The sequence below is a fragment of the Pseudonaja textilis genome, chromosome 3 (genome assembly GCF_049901715.1).
Source record: "Pseudonaja textilis isolate UNSWEBS1 chromosome 3, rPseTex1.2, whole genome shotgun sequence".
Lineage (NCBI taxonomy): Eukaryota > Metazoa > Chordata > Lepidosauria > Squamata > Elapidae > Pseudonaja > Pseudonaja textilis.
In genome coordinates this window covers 184906060-184921523 of record NC_141992.1, presented here as the reverse complement: position 1 = coordinate 184921523, position 15464 = coordinate 184906060, and the positions used below count along the sequence as shown (strand labels likewise).

At 41.6% G+C, this 15464-nt stretch overlaps 1 protein-coding gene across 3 annotated transcripts in view; it reads left to right on the top strand.

The window, feature by feature from the left end:
- Window positions 1–4641: 4641 nt before the first annotated feature.
- ENPP2 (ectonucleotide pyrophosphatase/phosphodiesterase 2) overlaps window positions 4642–15464 on the top strand; it is a 97963-nt gene continuing 87140 nt past the window's right edge. For all 3 annotated transcript variants that reach the window (XM_087931669.1, XM_087931667.1, XM_026703596.2), the window contains exon 1: window positions 4642–5049. In XM_087931669.1, coding sequence (XP_087787795.1) covers window positions 5029–5049 — 21 coding nt within the window. In that variant the 5' untranslated portion in view covers window positions 4642–5028. The remainder of the gene's footprint in view (window positions 5050–15464) is intronic.

Here is a 15464-nt window from a genome sequence, read left to right as displayed (position 1 = left end):
CAATCAAGCAGAACACAGCAAAGTCCAAGACCAATAAACACAGACCAAGACTCCCAACCAATCAGGATGAAGAAAAAAACCATTCTAACACAGCAGTAGGCAAGCACCAAATTTAAAACAGAAATGGCTATGAAAGCCTAACTCACAGACAAACACTATACAGAAGCCTGATGATGGCAGATGAGATTCTGCCGAAACGTTGCTACAACTTTAAAAGCACAACTATAATGACGTGGGAAAATACCCAAACAAAGTTGAATTACATACATACATATATACATACCTACATACATATATATAAAACAAAATTGTAAATGCTTAATCATAACTGTGGGGCAGAGCGAAGGGAAAGGAGAGGCCTCTCTTATCCTTTGGGGGGATGAAAGAGGGAGGATTTAAGAAGCCACATGGTGCCTGGAAGCTGGGAAGATCTGGACGAGGAGGAACCGGCTCCCCCTCAAACGGAAGAAAAGCAGAGCCATCTCATATCTAACCCAAGTCAGAGGAAACCACCTTTGCCAGGTGTGGCTGCCTGGAGTTGGGGGAGGGAAGGAGGGCTGGAGGGCCAGGCTGGAAGTGTCGATGAAGACGGGCTCCCATAACCAGGCAACCCCCCCCCCTTCGGCCTCCACATAGGAAGAGGACTCCCCGAGGCTAAGCTCCAGGTTTCTCTCATTGCTTCCAAGCAGAGAAGGATCCCTCCCTGTGTGGAGGCCAAAGGGGAGGGGTGTCGAGCCCAGAAAAGCTGGAGCTCTCGCCTGCACAAACAGGCTGGTTATATTAGGAGCCCGTCTTCCTCGGCACTCTTTTGGTCTGTGCATTTGGTCTCCCCCGTCTCCATGCCAAAGGAAAGCCAGCCGGCCTTCTCCTTCCCTCCTACCCTTCTCCCTGCTCCCTTCCCACCACTCAATCCTACTTTGGGACAGAGGAGAGCATGTTGGAAACATGTGCTGGCATTTCCAACACACCTTCCTCTGGTGCTCGCCCGCAATTCTTCATGTTCCTCCAGGCCTGGCTTGCTGAGGAGGGAGAGCAGCCATGACATCTCTGCTGCCCTCCCCAGGAAAAGCAAGCAATCCGAAACAGCTCTTGCTGGGGCAAAAGAGCAGTGGTCAGAAGGCACAGGCAACAGAAAGCAGCGCTTTTCAAAGGCGGCAGCTTCCGTCTCCTCTTGCCTGTGCTTTCCTCGATCTGAGCTCTTTCACCCCAGCGAGAGCTGTTTCGGATCGCTTTTTCTGTGCTTTCCCCGGACAGCGATGGCTGGGGCTGTGGTGGGGGGCAGCAGAGCAGAGGGCTGAGAGGGATGAGGAAACCAACGCTGATGTCCCATTCCAGAACTCAGAACTGGATGGTGAGCGCAGACTTGCCCACTCTGCTTCCTCCCACTACCACCAGTCAGTACTTTTCTTGCCCTGGGCCGTCCCTACAGCCCGTGGCCATTGAGGAAGAGCCCAGGCCAGGAGAGGCAAACTGGAAGGTGCAGGAGTGCCACGCAAATGCAAGTAGAGTGGCACTCCTGCACCTTCTGGCCATCTCCGTTGTTGCTTCAGCACGCTTGTGCCACCAGCCTCCTCTTGTGCTTAAACAGCACTATTACCTCGTTCTGGCCGGCGAGGGCTGCGCTGCTTTTTGCAGGTTTGCACTTGGGCGAAGAGGTGGAAGCCAGTGGGTGGGCGGGCCATAATCCAGGGCGCAGGCTGGATTAATTGCTTTGGGGGCATTTCTCTGCAGCCCACCAAAATTTTCTCACGGACCACCAGTGGGCCACGGCCCATCGGTTGGCAACCACTGAATTAGACAGCCTTGGAAGAACCTACTCATACGGTTCCAATAATGCTTAGAGACTAATATTAACATGGGAGGTAACCACTGGAGTGTGATTCATTCTTCTAATTGCTCCCTTTCTTTGGCTGTGTTCACAGCACAAGGGAGTTGGTAGAAAGGAAAACTTGACTTGAAAGAGACTTTATCTTATCTTTTAAGCCCCAAATCAAGGAACTACACCATGACAATCATATTTTGCAGCTAGGCTTGGTTGAAGAGGAGCCATGTTCAGTTTAAAGGATGAGAAGGTTGGGGCCTATTCAACTGAAGAATTCTGTTTTGTGCTCTCTTATTTTTAGCTTAGCATGAAAAATGCAGCCATGATTTCATTTCATTCTTCCTTCCTTACATATAACTATAGAGTCTTCTTCTTCTTTTCATAATCTCACCAGTTGCAGATTTAGCACCAATTATGAGGAAAACCTTGTTGGTAATTAACCCTGGACATTCTGAAGTTATGGCTTGGATTGAGGAATGCATTTCTCACAAACGTTACAGCTGCCCTCAAGGCAAGTTATAGCTCAAGGGCACTTCTCTAGATTTGGAATTTTCTTAAGCATCCTGGGTCTCAGTATGAGTTTTAGTGTGCAAAATTTTGCCAGTGCATCCCAGGTCAAGAAAGCAGGGGGCCAACGTAGAGAGAGTGGAATAATACTGGCTTCTGATAGTTCCAGGAAAACATAGTCAATCTTATCTAATCTTTCCCCTCTCTTCTCAACTAATCTATGAGTCCCCTTGATTCAGAATTTGCAATGGCTTCCTAGTGAAGACACTCTCTGTAACTGTCAATGACAAATGAAGGACTTTTGCTCAATGTCATGAACTCTTTACCCATGTCCCACCTACCCTGCACTGTGTGCCTCACCCAACCATTTACAATCAGTTGCAGACTTGACCAAGCACAATACTACACTTCAGTACAAATCCCAAATCCCCGACAGAACATAGAAGTTTGCTAAAGGAGATAGAGACCTTCCTTGCTTTGGGATAGCAACATGGAGATCTAATAAACAAGACAGTCAACTTGATCTGCTGCTCTTAAGGTTCAGCTATGCCAATTGCTGAAGGAGAATATTTGTATTTTAAGATTGAAAGGCGAGGTCCTTGTTGCTTTCTGAACTTGGTTGTTTTCTTGCAGACATTTCATTACCTAAATCAGATACAGTAGAACCTCCCGTCACAAATGCTTCTGACCACAACCAAATTGGGAGACAACCAAACATTCTGGAAAATTTTTGCATCTGGTCACCAACAAATATTCAAGTGGTGATCAAACACAGCTGTGGCGATTTGCCCTTCCACACCAATTTCCCCTTCCACAGCGTTTTTTTTAATGCGCGTGCTCAGTCAGTCTCACTTCCGGCCATGACCAAATTGGCTTGCAACCGAAGTCATAGAATGGGTTATGCTCATGACTGGAAGTTCTACTATACTTATACTGTTACCTAGTTTTGGTGTTAAAAAGCCTCCAAGAAAACAACCAAGCTCAGAGAGCACCAACGATCCCTCATAGCTTGACAATCCATTGAAGTTGGCTCTACACAACACACTAGGCCAGAAATCAACTGCTTTCTGCAGTCAGTAGATGCTCTCATACCACACCGCATGGCTCCTGTGAAGGAGTTCTGCAGTCCTGCAGCTCTGAATCCAAAAAGTGTTCTACCACCCAACCTCTTAAACTTAATTCTTGGTACCTTTACTTCAGTTTCATGAAAAACCTTGCTTTAGGATTATGATCTTGCTTATGATCTGTGCTAAGACACAATTGTTTGTTGATGTTCTCTGGATGACTGACTCCCTTGGGGAACCTTAACTCCCAAGTATCTTCCCTACCAGTGTTCGTTTTCAGAATTATTTCCATTGTTGGACATCAGAAACTGAAAAAGGACTTTGGAGCAGACGTGGCATTGTCCCCTGCATTGTTAACATCTTAAAGAAGATTTCCAAGCTTGCACACTAACTGCTCAGTCCAAGGAAAGTCATCTAAAGCACCTTGTTGCACTTAAATATCACTCCTAAATGTATTTTTGGGGAGTGTCAGTGCTCAGGGAAAGAGGTAGCTTCAAATCAAATAAAACCACCTTTCATTACGATCATGGTCCAGCATTAATGCAGCTTTAGCTGCCAGAGGGCTTCACATTTTGTTGAGAGAGCCAAATCTTGATTTATAAGTTACATTCTCATACTGCACCAGGGTAAAATGTGGTTATTTTATGATTCCGTATTGCACATTCAGTGAGGCATGCAAACCTTCACTGTAGGACAAGTCTAGCCAACAGATTTAATTCACTAAACCATGAGTTAACATGTTTATGAAAACAGCCACAGGGTAATAACTGTGCATGTTGCTTGTGGACTGAAGCTTGCATATTTCATTGAGAGGGATTGATCTTCTAGCAAGTATACAGTGTCTGCAGCTTTAAACCTGCTTGATGAAGAAGGCTACCCCCCCAAATAAGGCTGACATTTGAAGGAACACATGTACAAATATGCAATGAATTAGATTAGAGCAGTGTTTCTTGACCTTGGCCACTTGAAGATGTGTGGACTTCAACTCCCAGAATTCCCCTGCCAGCGTTGCTGGTAGGGAAATTCTGGGAGTTGAAGTCCACACTTCTGCACGTGGTCAAGGTTGAGAGACACTGGATTAAAGAATCTGAGCCCCTTTGCTTTGCTGTAATGCTGAAACATGCAGAAATGTAGTATTTGCACTCTTTCAGTTGACGCTGTTGATAAGTTTAGACAATCTGGGGGAAAAAAAATGCTTAGAGTAATTCTTCCAAAGGTCATTTTGTTGGAATCTGGCTGACGGTGCTTAGTTACCTTGGGACAGAAGAGGCTCCCCTAAGCATAATGGCTGGAGGTTAAACTAATTAAGCTTCCCTGGCAAGATTTGGGGGAAGTGATGATATATTTCAGGGAAAGGATATATGTAGCATGTGGTCTTGATGTTCTGTGGTGGGGAGAATGACGACGTGAATCAGTCCTAGGAACAGCTCCTTTGTTTAGAAGACAACTTCCAATTGAACCATTGTCCTCTGAGCACAGCTGGCACCAGGACTTCAGCTGCATTGGATCCCTCTCAAAAAAAACACAACCCAGGGGGACAAAACAACACGAAGATTGTATATTCTGTGCAAAAAGAGGAAAAACCTCTGCAGGAGAGCCGAAAGCTAAAAAGGCCGCTGAAGACCCTACCACAACATGGATAAGAAAAGCAAGCTGGTAAGAAAACACGCCTCACTGCCTCCTACCTCTTTAATTTGTTATCTGTGTTGCACTTGATAAAGTTAGCAAGTTTATTTTGATTATGATTCATTGCTCTTACTTTTGTATGCCTGTTTACTGTGAACAACAGGGGCAGGAGGGCATTACAGAAATGTATGTTCAATAGTTAGCTTTCTAGTAATGCTTGGATACGAAATAGGTTTTGTATTGGCTTGGAGATCATTCTCCCTCAAAGAAGATTCAGTTCCTTTGAACTAATCTTCTATAATCTCCAGCCAGGATATCAGAATGGGGATGAAGGCAACCAAATATAAAGCAGGGAGAATGGCTTAACTGCTCCATCAGTGGCTTAACACTAATCCTTTCTGGTTGTAACACAACTGGAAAACAACAAGGTTGAATGCAATGCCACCTGAATGTTTCTGACATTGTACCTCCAAAAGCTGAGATTGGATGAATAAAAATGCTCTAAAGAAGCAAACCAAAATCCTGGATTAGGGTGTTGTATGAACTCAACCTAGGCGTGCTACATAGACGACAAGTCCCAAGCAACAGATTAAGAACTCTCAGCCCTAGGCTCTAGTCTAAAATATCTTCTCAATTTTAATGGTTGTGTAACGTTAGCAAGAATATTGGTTAATTCTCAACTTTTTGATAAGATTTGTTTGGCTGCACAGAGGCTTCTTGGGCTCACACGACAAGAGATAAAGGGAAATGCTCCGGAGATGTGGTTGGACTACCGCTTTCTGGATTGGGATCCATCCAGCAGTTAAACCTATGTTCTAAGAGAAACTTGGAATTTCCAAGTATTATTATGTGAGGATGAATTTTTTTCCTCCACCATGATAATACTTCAAATAACTGTTATGCTCCTTTATGGATGCTTACAAATGAGAAATGCTGATCATGAGGATGTTATAGTAGTCAGAAACTCATTAGATCGTATTATTTTCTAGTGAACAAAGTGTGAAGGTACTATTTGCAGACTAGTTAATTCTTTTCCTTCTCCCCAAAGAACACAAGTGACCACCCCTTCACAGACCAAAGGGGAAAAGAGGGTAATGTCACATTTCTTTCCTCAGATGACAACAAATCACCCCAAAAGATCTGGGGTTTTTTTGAAGTGAAACTGGTTGTATTCCAGAAATACTTAAATTCAGGACTCGACAATTATCTCAGTCCTTAGCAAAGCCTAGCTAACAGTGGTGGGATTCAATTTTTTTTACCACTGGTTCTATGGGCGTAGCTTGGTGGGCGTGGCAGGGGAAGGATACTGTAAAATCTCCAGTCAGAGGTGGGATTTGCCGGCTCTCTGAACTACTCAAAATTTCCGCTACCGGTTCTCCAGAACTGGTCAGAACCTGCTGAAGACCATGTCTGCTACCTAATCTATTTCATGGATTCTGTTAGCATCTTTTAGCAAATGTTTTTTTTCACAATGAACAGATGCTCCCAGGAGCGTGTGCAGGAGGGAGTCAAAACATCAAGTTGGAGGCCACAACCACAAAACTGAACTAGCCCTTTCTCTTTACATAAATTACAAGGAAAGGTTTTGACTATTGTAGTCACCCCTAGATACTTTACCTTTCCCTTCAAGCAACATCAGTAGTAACTAATGTGTTAAAAGCCATAAAAAGAATCCACCTTCATCTCAGGAGGAAAGTTAATCCTGGAAAATATTATTAGAAATTTGTTTTGTTCACTGTATACATACAACACTATGAGCTTGCCTGCTAAATGACCTTTCTTTGTTTTGTCATATCAGTTGCTTTGGATTACTGAATGATGCAAGCAAGAATTATGCAAGCAAGAATGCATAATGCTATCTTTTTTTTTTTATTCAGAGATTTACGTAGCAGTCTGTGTTGATAATACAGGAAAGATTGTTCTTTCTCTTATTGTTTTGTTAGGGACAATGAAATTGAAGACAAGCTTTGGTAGATGAAAGAAAGAATAAAGAGGAGACTTTTTTAAACTGAATGAAGCCTGAGATCAGAGAAGTAGATGAGAAGGTTATAACAACATTGATAATTAAGTAGATAATCCTGGTGACTTCCATATGTTTTGGACTATAGCTCCAGTCATTCCCGAGAGAGTGGTCCTAAAAAGGCATTGTGAGAGTTACTTTAAACATCTGAAAGGATGTTTTTGAGTTACAGCTAGAAAGCTGGGATTTACACATGCATAATGATAGATGGAATAAGGTTGTGGGTAAATCACCACTGTGTTCATGTATGGCCAATTTCTGCAAATCAAGTCTTGACTTTACAGAACTTTCTACCAGAACATTGGATAAAATCCTCAGGTAGATCTTACAGTAACCAACAAAATGTACTTGCTGCCATCCCAAAACAACCCTTTTCAAATATTATAGGCCTTTCTCGAAGATATTAGATTGATGCTGCCAAAGAAATATTTCCACACAAACTGAAGTTCTGTGCTTTTTAAGAGAATTTTTTAAAGAAAAGGAGCCACATGTTACCTTTCTAATAGAATGTTGGAATAGCTAAAATATACATAAATCTTATGTTACTAGTTTTACAGGTACCCTTGCTCTTTTCTTTTTTCCAATGCTATGCAAAAGAGAAAAATAAAATAAAATAAGGGATGTTAGTTATTGGTTCATATTACTAAGTAGAGTCTTTCCCAGTACTAGAGAACATGAATAGCTCAGGTTGAATGATTGAATTCTTGGATTTAATGGAACTTGCTTGTTGCACAAATGTCTTCCTGAAGCCTTCTAGCACAGTGGTGGCTAACCTTTTTGGGCTCCTGTGCCAAAAATTGTGTGCACGCTTGCACTCTCGCATGTATGTGCCAGCACCCAGAAGGCAATGTGCGCCCCCCTGCTCCCTACACATGTGCACGCAATCCCCCCAGCCACACCACCACCGCCACACCACCACCCCCTTACCTGCACTGCGCCTCACAGCTGATTTTCAGCCAGTTTGAGGCCTTTTTGCCTCACAGAGGCTTCAGGAAGGCTTCTGCAGGCTTTTCAGGATGAAAATTAGGCCCGTTTTGTCACTTCCAGTATTTCTGGAAAAACAGGAAGTGATGAAACGGGCCTAGTTTTTGGCCTGAAAAGCTGCAGAAGCCTTCCTGAAGCCTCTGGGAGGCCAAAAACGGCCTCAAACCTGCAAAAAATCAGTTGTGAGGCGTGTGCATGGGCAATGAGGTAAGTTTGCATGCAGCTCGCATGCTGGCACAAATGGCTCTGCGTGCCACCTGTGGCACACGTGCCATAGGTTTGCCATCACAGTTCTAGCAGGTCCATTTTGCTTCCTGCTTAAAGCTTCACCATCACCCCAGACCAACTTTCTTCCATCTCCGCTATCCATTTTGACTTCTGGGTCTTCTTTTTTTCCTCCAACTTTCTTTGCCAAGCTTAACTTTCTCTCTTCTATCTCTATCAGTTAGGTGTCTTATTCATCAAGCAATGTTCTCTATTACACAAACCATCTTGATTTTTTTTTTTAAAAAAAGAGTCCAATCACAACATCTGAACTATAACATTCTTGTTGCATTTCAAAAACCAATCCAAAATTTGGTAAACAATAACTGATGTAAGTATCAGTTGTGAAGCAAATATATCTACAGTACTATAGTGATCCAGGAGAAAGTGGCAAAATTAAACCTGCAGACCCTCTAATTTACACTGTAAACTCATTCAGAAGTCTAATCTGAGAACAATTTGTAAGTTGTAAGGATCAGTTAACAAGCATACACTGCCAAGACTAGAAGATCTCCAATGTCCTTCCAGCCCTATGAATTTATGATTCTATTCTATGATTCTAAGTTACAGCCCCAACAAATCTGTTACATGAGCTTCAGCTTGTGATGTTAATCTAAAGTCTCACCTTGAACCTGAAGAAGATCCCATTTTGAATCACTGGCAATAACCTAGATTTGTTGCAAGTTACAATGTCAGGCTCAGACCGACATCTATTTCAGATACCACAAGCCATATATTTCCATGAAATAATTGTGCGTAGCAGAAAAGCGTTATATGCCAGTATGCTTGCCTGGTTTTGGTAAACAAATTTTATAGTTTTATGTGACCTGCTAACACCACCATACTATAGAGATTTAATGGAAGAAAAATGAAGGTAGAAAAAAAGTAGTAATGAGAGAAAAGGCTAGAGTTGGCTTTATTGTCCATCTTAATGCCCACATTTTCCAATATCTTGGTTGTTCCTTTTCACTTAAGATGCTAAATTGATGTATTTTCCCTCATCTTTATTCTTTTCTTCCGTACACAGCTAGAATTTTGCATAAGAAGAGAAATTCCACTTTTGTAACCCTTATGTACCTGCTCTCAAATAATGTTTCTTCTATTATTCCTTTGGAGAACAAATGGCTTTTCAGGAGGGAGCATTTCAGTGAAATGCTATGATTCATTCCCAGGAAACTCCTAGTTACCCTCAAAAGCAGATTATGTTTCACAATAAACACAAGTCAGATCCACAAAGGGTAATTTAAAAAATTCTACTATAAACTAGCTGTGGCTTTAATTGGAGGATCGTCTTCAAAAATGCATTTTTGGGAAGTTTGAAGCATTTCTTGCTTTGTGCAGCCTTTCCATGATATGTATGTCAGAACTGTGAAGAACAGGTGCTTTGGATTAGATGAGGAGGAGAAAGAAGCAGTTTGGATTCATCCACGCTCCTAACTATGGCATGGAATAACAGGATGAGAGAGTTGGAAGGGACCTTGGAGGTCTTCTAGTCCAACCCCCTGCTCAAGCAGGAAACCCTATACCACTACAGGCAAATGATGTCCAGTCTCTTCTTAAAAACCTCCAGTGTCAGAGCATCCACAATTTCTGGAGGCAAGTCGTTCCACTGATGAATTGTTTTGACTTCAGAAAATTTCTCCTTAGTTCAAGGTTGCTTCTCTCTTTGATTAATGCCATTAACTCCATTGCTTCTTGTCATGACTTCAGGTGCTTTGGAGAATAGCTTGATGCTTGACTCCCTCCCCCACTTCTTGGATATTGTAACACTCCTGTGATGTTATCCCTAGTCCTTCATTAGACTAGACCTAACTAGCTCTTCATATGTTTTAGCCTCCAATCCCCTAATTGTCTTTGTTCCTTTACTTTGCACTCTTTCTGGAGTCTCAACATCTTTATTTATATTGTGGTGACCAAAACTGGATGGTCTTTCCAAGACATTATGGAGAGGACATCTTGCTCTTCAAGGACATGTCCTTGTGATGTTGATGTCTTTGTCTCCTCTTTGTCTATAGTTGAGGCTGCCTAGCTTTGGTCTAGCTGTTCCAAAGTCTGTGGTGTTCTCCCAACGCAAATGTTGTGACTTCTGGCACTTTGGCAGTGACTGCATTGATGACATGGTCCATGGTTGGGATCTTCTAAGCTCCTGTTGACTAGCTTGGGCTTCATCAGTGACAGCTCTTTCCCTCCAGTCCAGTTTCCTTCCAAAATTGATTTCTGTTGTTTGATCGCCATGACATCTGGCTTCAGGAGTAGGCCAGAGGTGGTATTCAGCAGGTTCTGACCAGTTCTGGAGAGCCAGTAGTGGAAATTTTGAGTAGTTTGGAGAACCAGCAAATACCACCTCTGACTGGCTCTGCCCCCATCTATTCTCTGTCTCCCGAGTCCCAGCTGATTGGTTGAGTCTTCTTTGGTTGCCCCGCACAGGAGAACAGAGCTAGAAAGCAAGTTAGTGGGGTGGGGACGGAATGGAGATTTTGCAGTAACCTTCCCCTGCCACACCCACAAAGCCACACTCACCAAGCCACGCCATGCCCACCAAGCCACGCCCACAGAACCGGTAGTAAAAATTTTTGAATCCCATCACTGAGGTAGGTATATGGTTGGTACTTTTGAAAGAGCAAATTGGATCTTAGAGGGTTCTTATTCACACATTATCACCACTCTTGCAAAAGAATGAAAGACACAGCTACTACAACTTGAAGGGGAGACCGGCTTTGACAGGTGTTCACAATTCTGTTGCATTAGCCTACTAGCAATAAAAATCTTTCCAGAAATCTAAAGTTAGTTTCCTAAGTTTGAAGGTCTTGTCACCTGCTGAAGAGCAGCCACTGCAGGAAGGGAGCAGCAACAGAGAGTGTGAGAGAGAGAGACTTGGAGAGACTTTCGAAATTTGAAGTAAGGTATGTCAGACATCTAAGGAATGCTGTTTATTGTAGTCATATAGAATAAGAGAAACTGGAAAGATTGCCCAAATGGCTTTCTGCCCTTCTTTACTCAACAAAATCAAGGGTGTGTGTGTGTGTGTGTGTGTTGAGTTTCTTTCTTCCTCTTCCTCATGAGTGTCTTCCTTGATGGCTCATTCATTCCTTCTTTATGCCCCAGATCAGCTAGCTAACATGCCACCAGCAGTCCTGATGCATAGGATGGATGGATATGTGTTTATTACAATAACACTAGACGTGTATTCAGAACTACCCAAGGCTTAGAAGAACACCTCTGCACCAGCGGCCTTTCATCTGGGCAACTTGTAAAGCAATGCCGGCATTACATGTGATGTATGGGGCTGCAGGTATTCAGTCCAATCTCATAGTAAAAGTAGCAACCAGATTATCAAGATAGATTCAGTGATATCTCCTTTAGTCCATTTGCCAGAGATTGTTTGCTGATCATGTTAATTTTTGTTTCTTCCTCTCCTCTCCTTCCCTCCTCACCCCCCCTCCCCTCTACCCTCCCCTCTCCCTATCCTATCCTATCCTATCCTATCCTCTTTTTCTCTTTTCTTTGTGCACTAGAGTGAGGTTGACTCCTGGCAACTACCTGGATTAATCCCTGTAGTTTTCTTGGCAAGATTTCAGAAGTGGTTTACCCTTGCCTGATTCCCAGGGCTAGGAGTGAGTGACTGTTTCAAGGTCACCCAGGTGGCTTTGGGTCCAAAACAGGGCTAAAATTAAAAGTCTCCTGGTTTCTAATCCGATGACTTAATCATTACAACGCCAAACTGGCACTCTGATCATGTTAATATTTACTTATTATTGGGATTAAAACAGCCATCAATAAAAAAAGGAAAAAAATAAGCATATTGGAGTTTTCTAGCTGATGATAATGTGGATACAGGTAGCCCTCGACTTACAGTAGTTCACTTAGTGACCTTTTGAACTTACAAAGGCACTGAAAAGTGACTTATGACCATTTTTCATACCACCATTGTAGCATTCCCATGGTCACATGATCAAAATCCAGATACTTGGCAACTGACTCATATTTATGACAGCTACACTGTCCCGGGGTCATGCAATCACTTTTAGTGACCTTCTGACAAGCAAAGTCAAAAGAGAAGCCAGATGCACTTAACAACAGCTTTACTAACTTAACAACTGCAGTGTTTCACTTGACAACGGTGGCAAGAACGGTCGTAAAATGGGCAAAATTCACTTAACAACTGTCTCACTTAGCAACAGAAATGTTGGGCTCAGCTATCAGCGTAAGTCAAGGGTTACCCGGTTAAATAACACTTTTAAGAATAGAAATGCTGTACTGGAAGCTCAACTGATTTCAGTAAAGAGACTGTTTATACACAGAGTATTTGCAGATGCTTTTGTCAGCTTTGGACCCCCAATAGGAAAATAACATTGGCCACAGCATACAAGGAAAACCTTTATAAGATGTTTTACAGGTGGCATCTTCCGCCAACAAGGCTTTCCAAAATGTTCAAAAGTCTATCTCCAAATTGCTGTAAGTGCAAAGATATATCAGGCACATTTTTTTCACATGTGGTGGACCTGCAATGCTGCAAAAAAAGTGTTGGAGACTGATCCAGACATGGGTGGAACAAATGATGGGAGAGTGTATTCCATTTAAACCGGATTTTTTTCCTCCTAGGAATAATACCAGAAGGATATAGGAAGGGTTTAATTTATCTGATAGTACATGTGTTGACGGCGGCTAGAATAATTTATGCGCAATACTGGAAGAAGGAGAGCTTACCACCAGAAACAGAGATAATAAAGAAAATTATGGCCTGTGCAGAATACGACAGGTTAACTTTAGTATTAAAAAACAAGGGGGAATCTGAGTACTATGAAAGGTGGAATATATTTTATCAGTGGTTGCATAGAAGAAGGCTAGGTCAGGACATAAGTAGCTATGATGATTAGAATAATTAGTAAACAATGTATCAAAACAAGAGGATAGTAAATGGTGAAGTAACATTTATATATGTATAACAATTGTAGCATCAGAACGGCTACACCATGTTGTATTCTTATAATTAAAATAAAAAAGAAATAAAAAAGAAAATGCTTTTGTCCACACTATTCCTAAATGAACATGAATGAATCACGGAACAATTAACAAGGGAGCTTATGTAAAACATAAAGATCAGAGAGGTTTATAGAAAATAGTGAGGGCTGTGTGGCAGATGCTCCCACATTGGAAGGAATGTTGTGATGTTTTGGGACCTCCTTGAATTCCTTTTCTATATTATTTGAAAGCTTCCTGCTAGAAAAAAGGATCCCCCTTTTTGTACTTACTATGAACTCCTTTAAACAGAGTCCATGCCAAGGTCATGATTATGAATTCAATCCCCAGTACTAATACTGATATGGTATGTGCGAATGCCCTTGGGAGACAGGTGGAAAATCCACAGACTAGACAATTTTAAAATGGCAGCTGAGTTAGCAGAAGGAATGTTTGCACTAAGATCCATATGATGGGAACCTGCTTTTTTGTAAGACATGGGTTATAAGTTACAGGTCACGGGGACAAGGTAAAGCAAACATTATGAGACCACGATTTCAATGGAAACGTGCTATTAATGAAGATTGAAGAACTGTCAGATTAATCTAATTCTTGCGACTAATTGGACTGCCCATTTTCTTGGCTCAAATAAAGTTTTGCTGCTCATTTAGCTGAGGTTGCTTTTTAAAAAAAATCATTTATGTATTAAATTTCCACACTACCCATCTCATCCAAGTTACTCTGGCCAGTTAAATAAAGCAATATAAATACATGACTGAAAGCACAGTTAAAACCAGAATTAAGAATAAGGTAAAAATTTACAAGTGAAAAGTGAAAATCGAAGTTAATAAAAAAAGAATGTCCTATTCTTATTGAGATAAGGTAAATGTCTTTTTCTTAAAAAAAAAAAAAGATTTAAAATTTAAATACTTAATCAAATTAAAAAATAATATTTTTTCTCTAAACATTATTCCTAGTCAGAATCAAGAATGTAAACTTAAAATTTATTACTTAATAACATTAAATAGCCTACAGCAACTGTTAATATTTAAAATAAGAAATCCTCTCTTAGTTCTTACTCGTACTGAAGCACAGTGTTTACTCAGACCAAATAGAAAGCTATATTCTTTGACCCAGGGAGTTTTGCAACTGAGTAAACCAATTCTTGTCTGATTTTTCCTGGATCTAGAACCAAAACTCCAAATAATTTTAAATTGCCAGAAGTGCAAAACTAAGCTGAGTTTTGGTTTTTTGGTGTGACTTGCAGTTGTACAACAATTAACCTTAGTGGGTGATGATGTCACATTTTATTTCACGGCAGCTTAGGTCTAATGCCACCTGTCTCTCTCCGTTTTTTTTCAGCAGGATATACTGAATGGCATGACATTTCTGGAAATTAGTTTGGGGTTTATCATAGATAGATCACCTAGATAGAAAAATGATCATAAATCCCGCTTTTCAGTGCCTTTGTAACTTTCAAATGATCACTAAATGAATGTTTGTAAATCAGAGTCTACAAACATAAAGCTCTGAGTCCCTGACTGTCTAGATGAAGTTTTGACAGTCAGGGACTCAGAGCTTTATGTTTGTAGACTCTGACTTACAAACATTCATTTAGTGATCATTTGAAAGTTACAAAGGAACTGAAAAGTGGGATTTATGATCATTTTTCTCACTTACAACCATTGAAATAATCCCGTAGTGCGGAGGTCCCCAAACATGGCAACTTTAAGAGTTGTGGACTTGAACTCCTTGGCTGGAGAATTCTGGGATTTGAAGTCCACAACTCCTAAAGTTACCAAGTTTGGAGACCTCTGCTGTAGCGACTTGATCAAAATCTGGGTGCTTGGAAATGGCATGTCTTTATGATGGTTGCAGTCAGGAGTGGGATTCAAATTTTTTAGCAACCAGTTATGTGGGTGTGGCTTAGTTGGTGGGCATGACTTGGTGATCATGTGACTGGGTGGACATGGCTTGGTGGTCATGTTACTGACTGGGTGTGGCCAACTCAACAACACTCACATCGAAGCATGCATCTCCCTGCCTGGCCTCTCATGACTGTGGGGATGCTGTAACAGTTGTAAGTGTGAAAAACAGTCTTAAGTCACTTTTTTCAGTGCCATTGTAACTTTGAATGGTCACTCCACACAAGCAAAGTACCAGCAAAGGAGGGAAAAAAACTCCAGAGAGGTTCCTGAGACAGGAAGTCTAGTCCTGC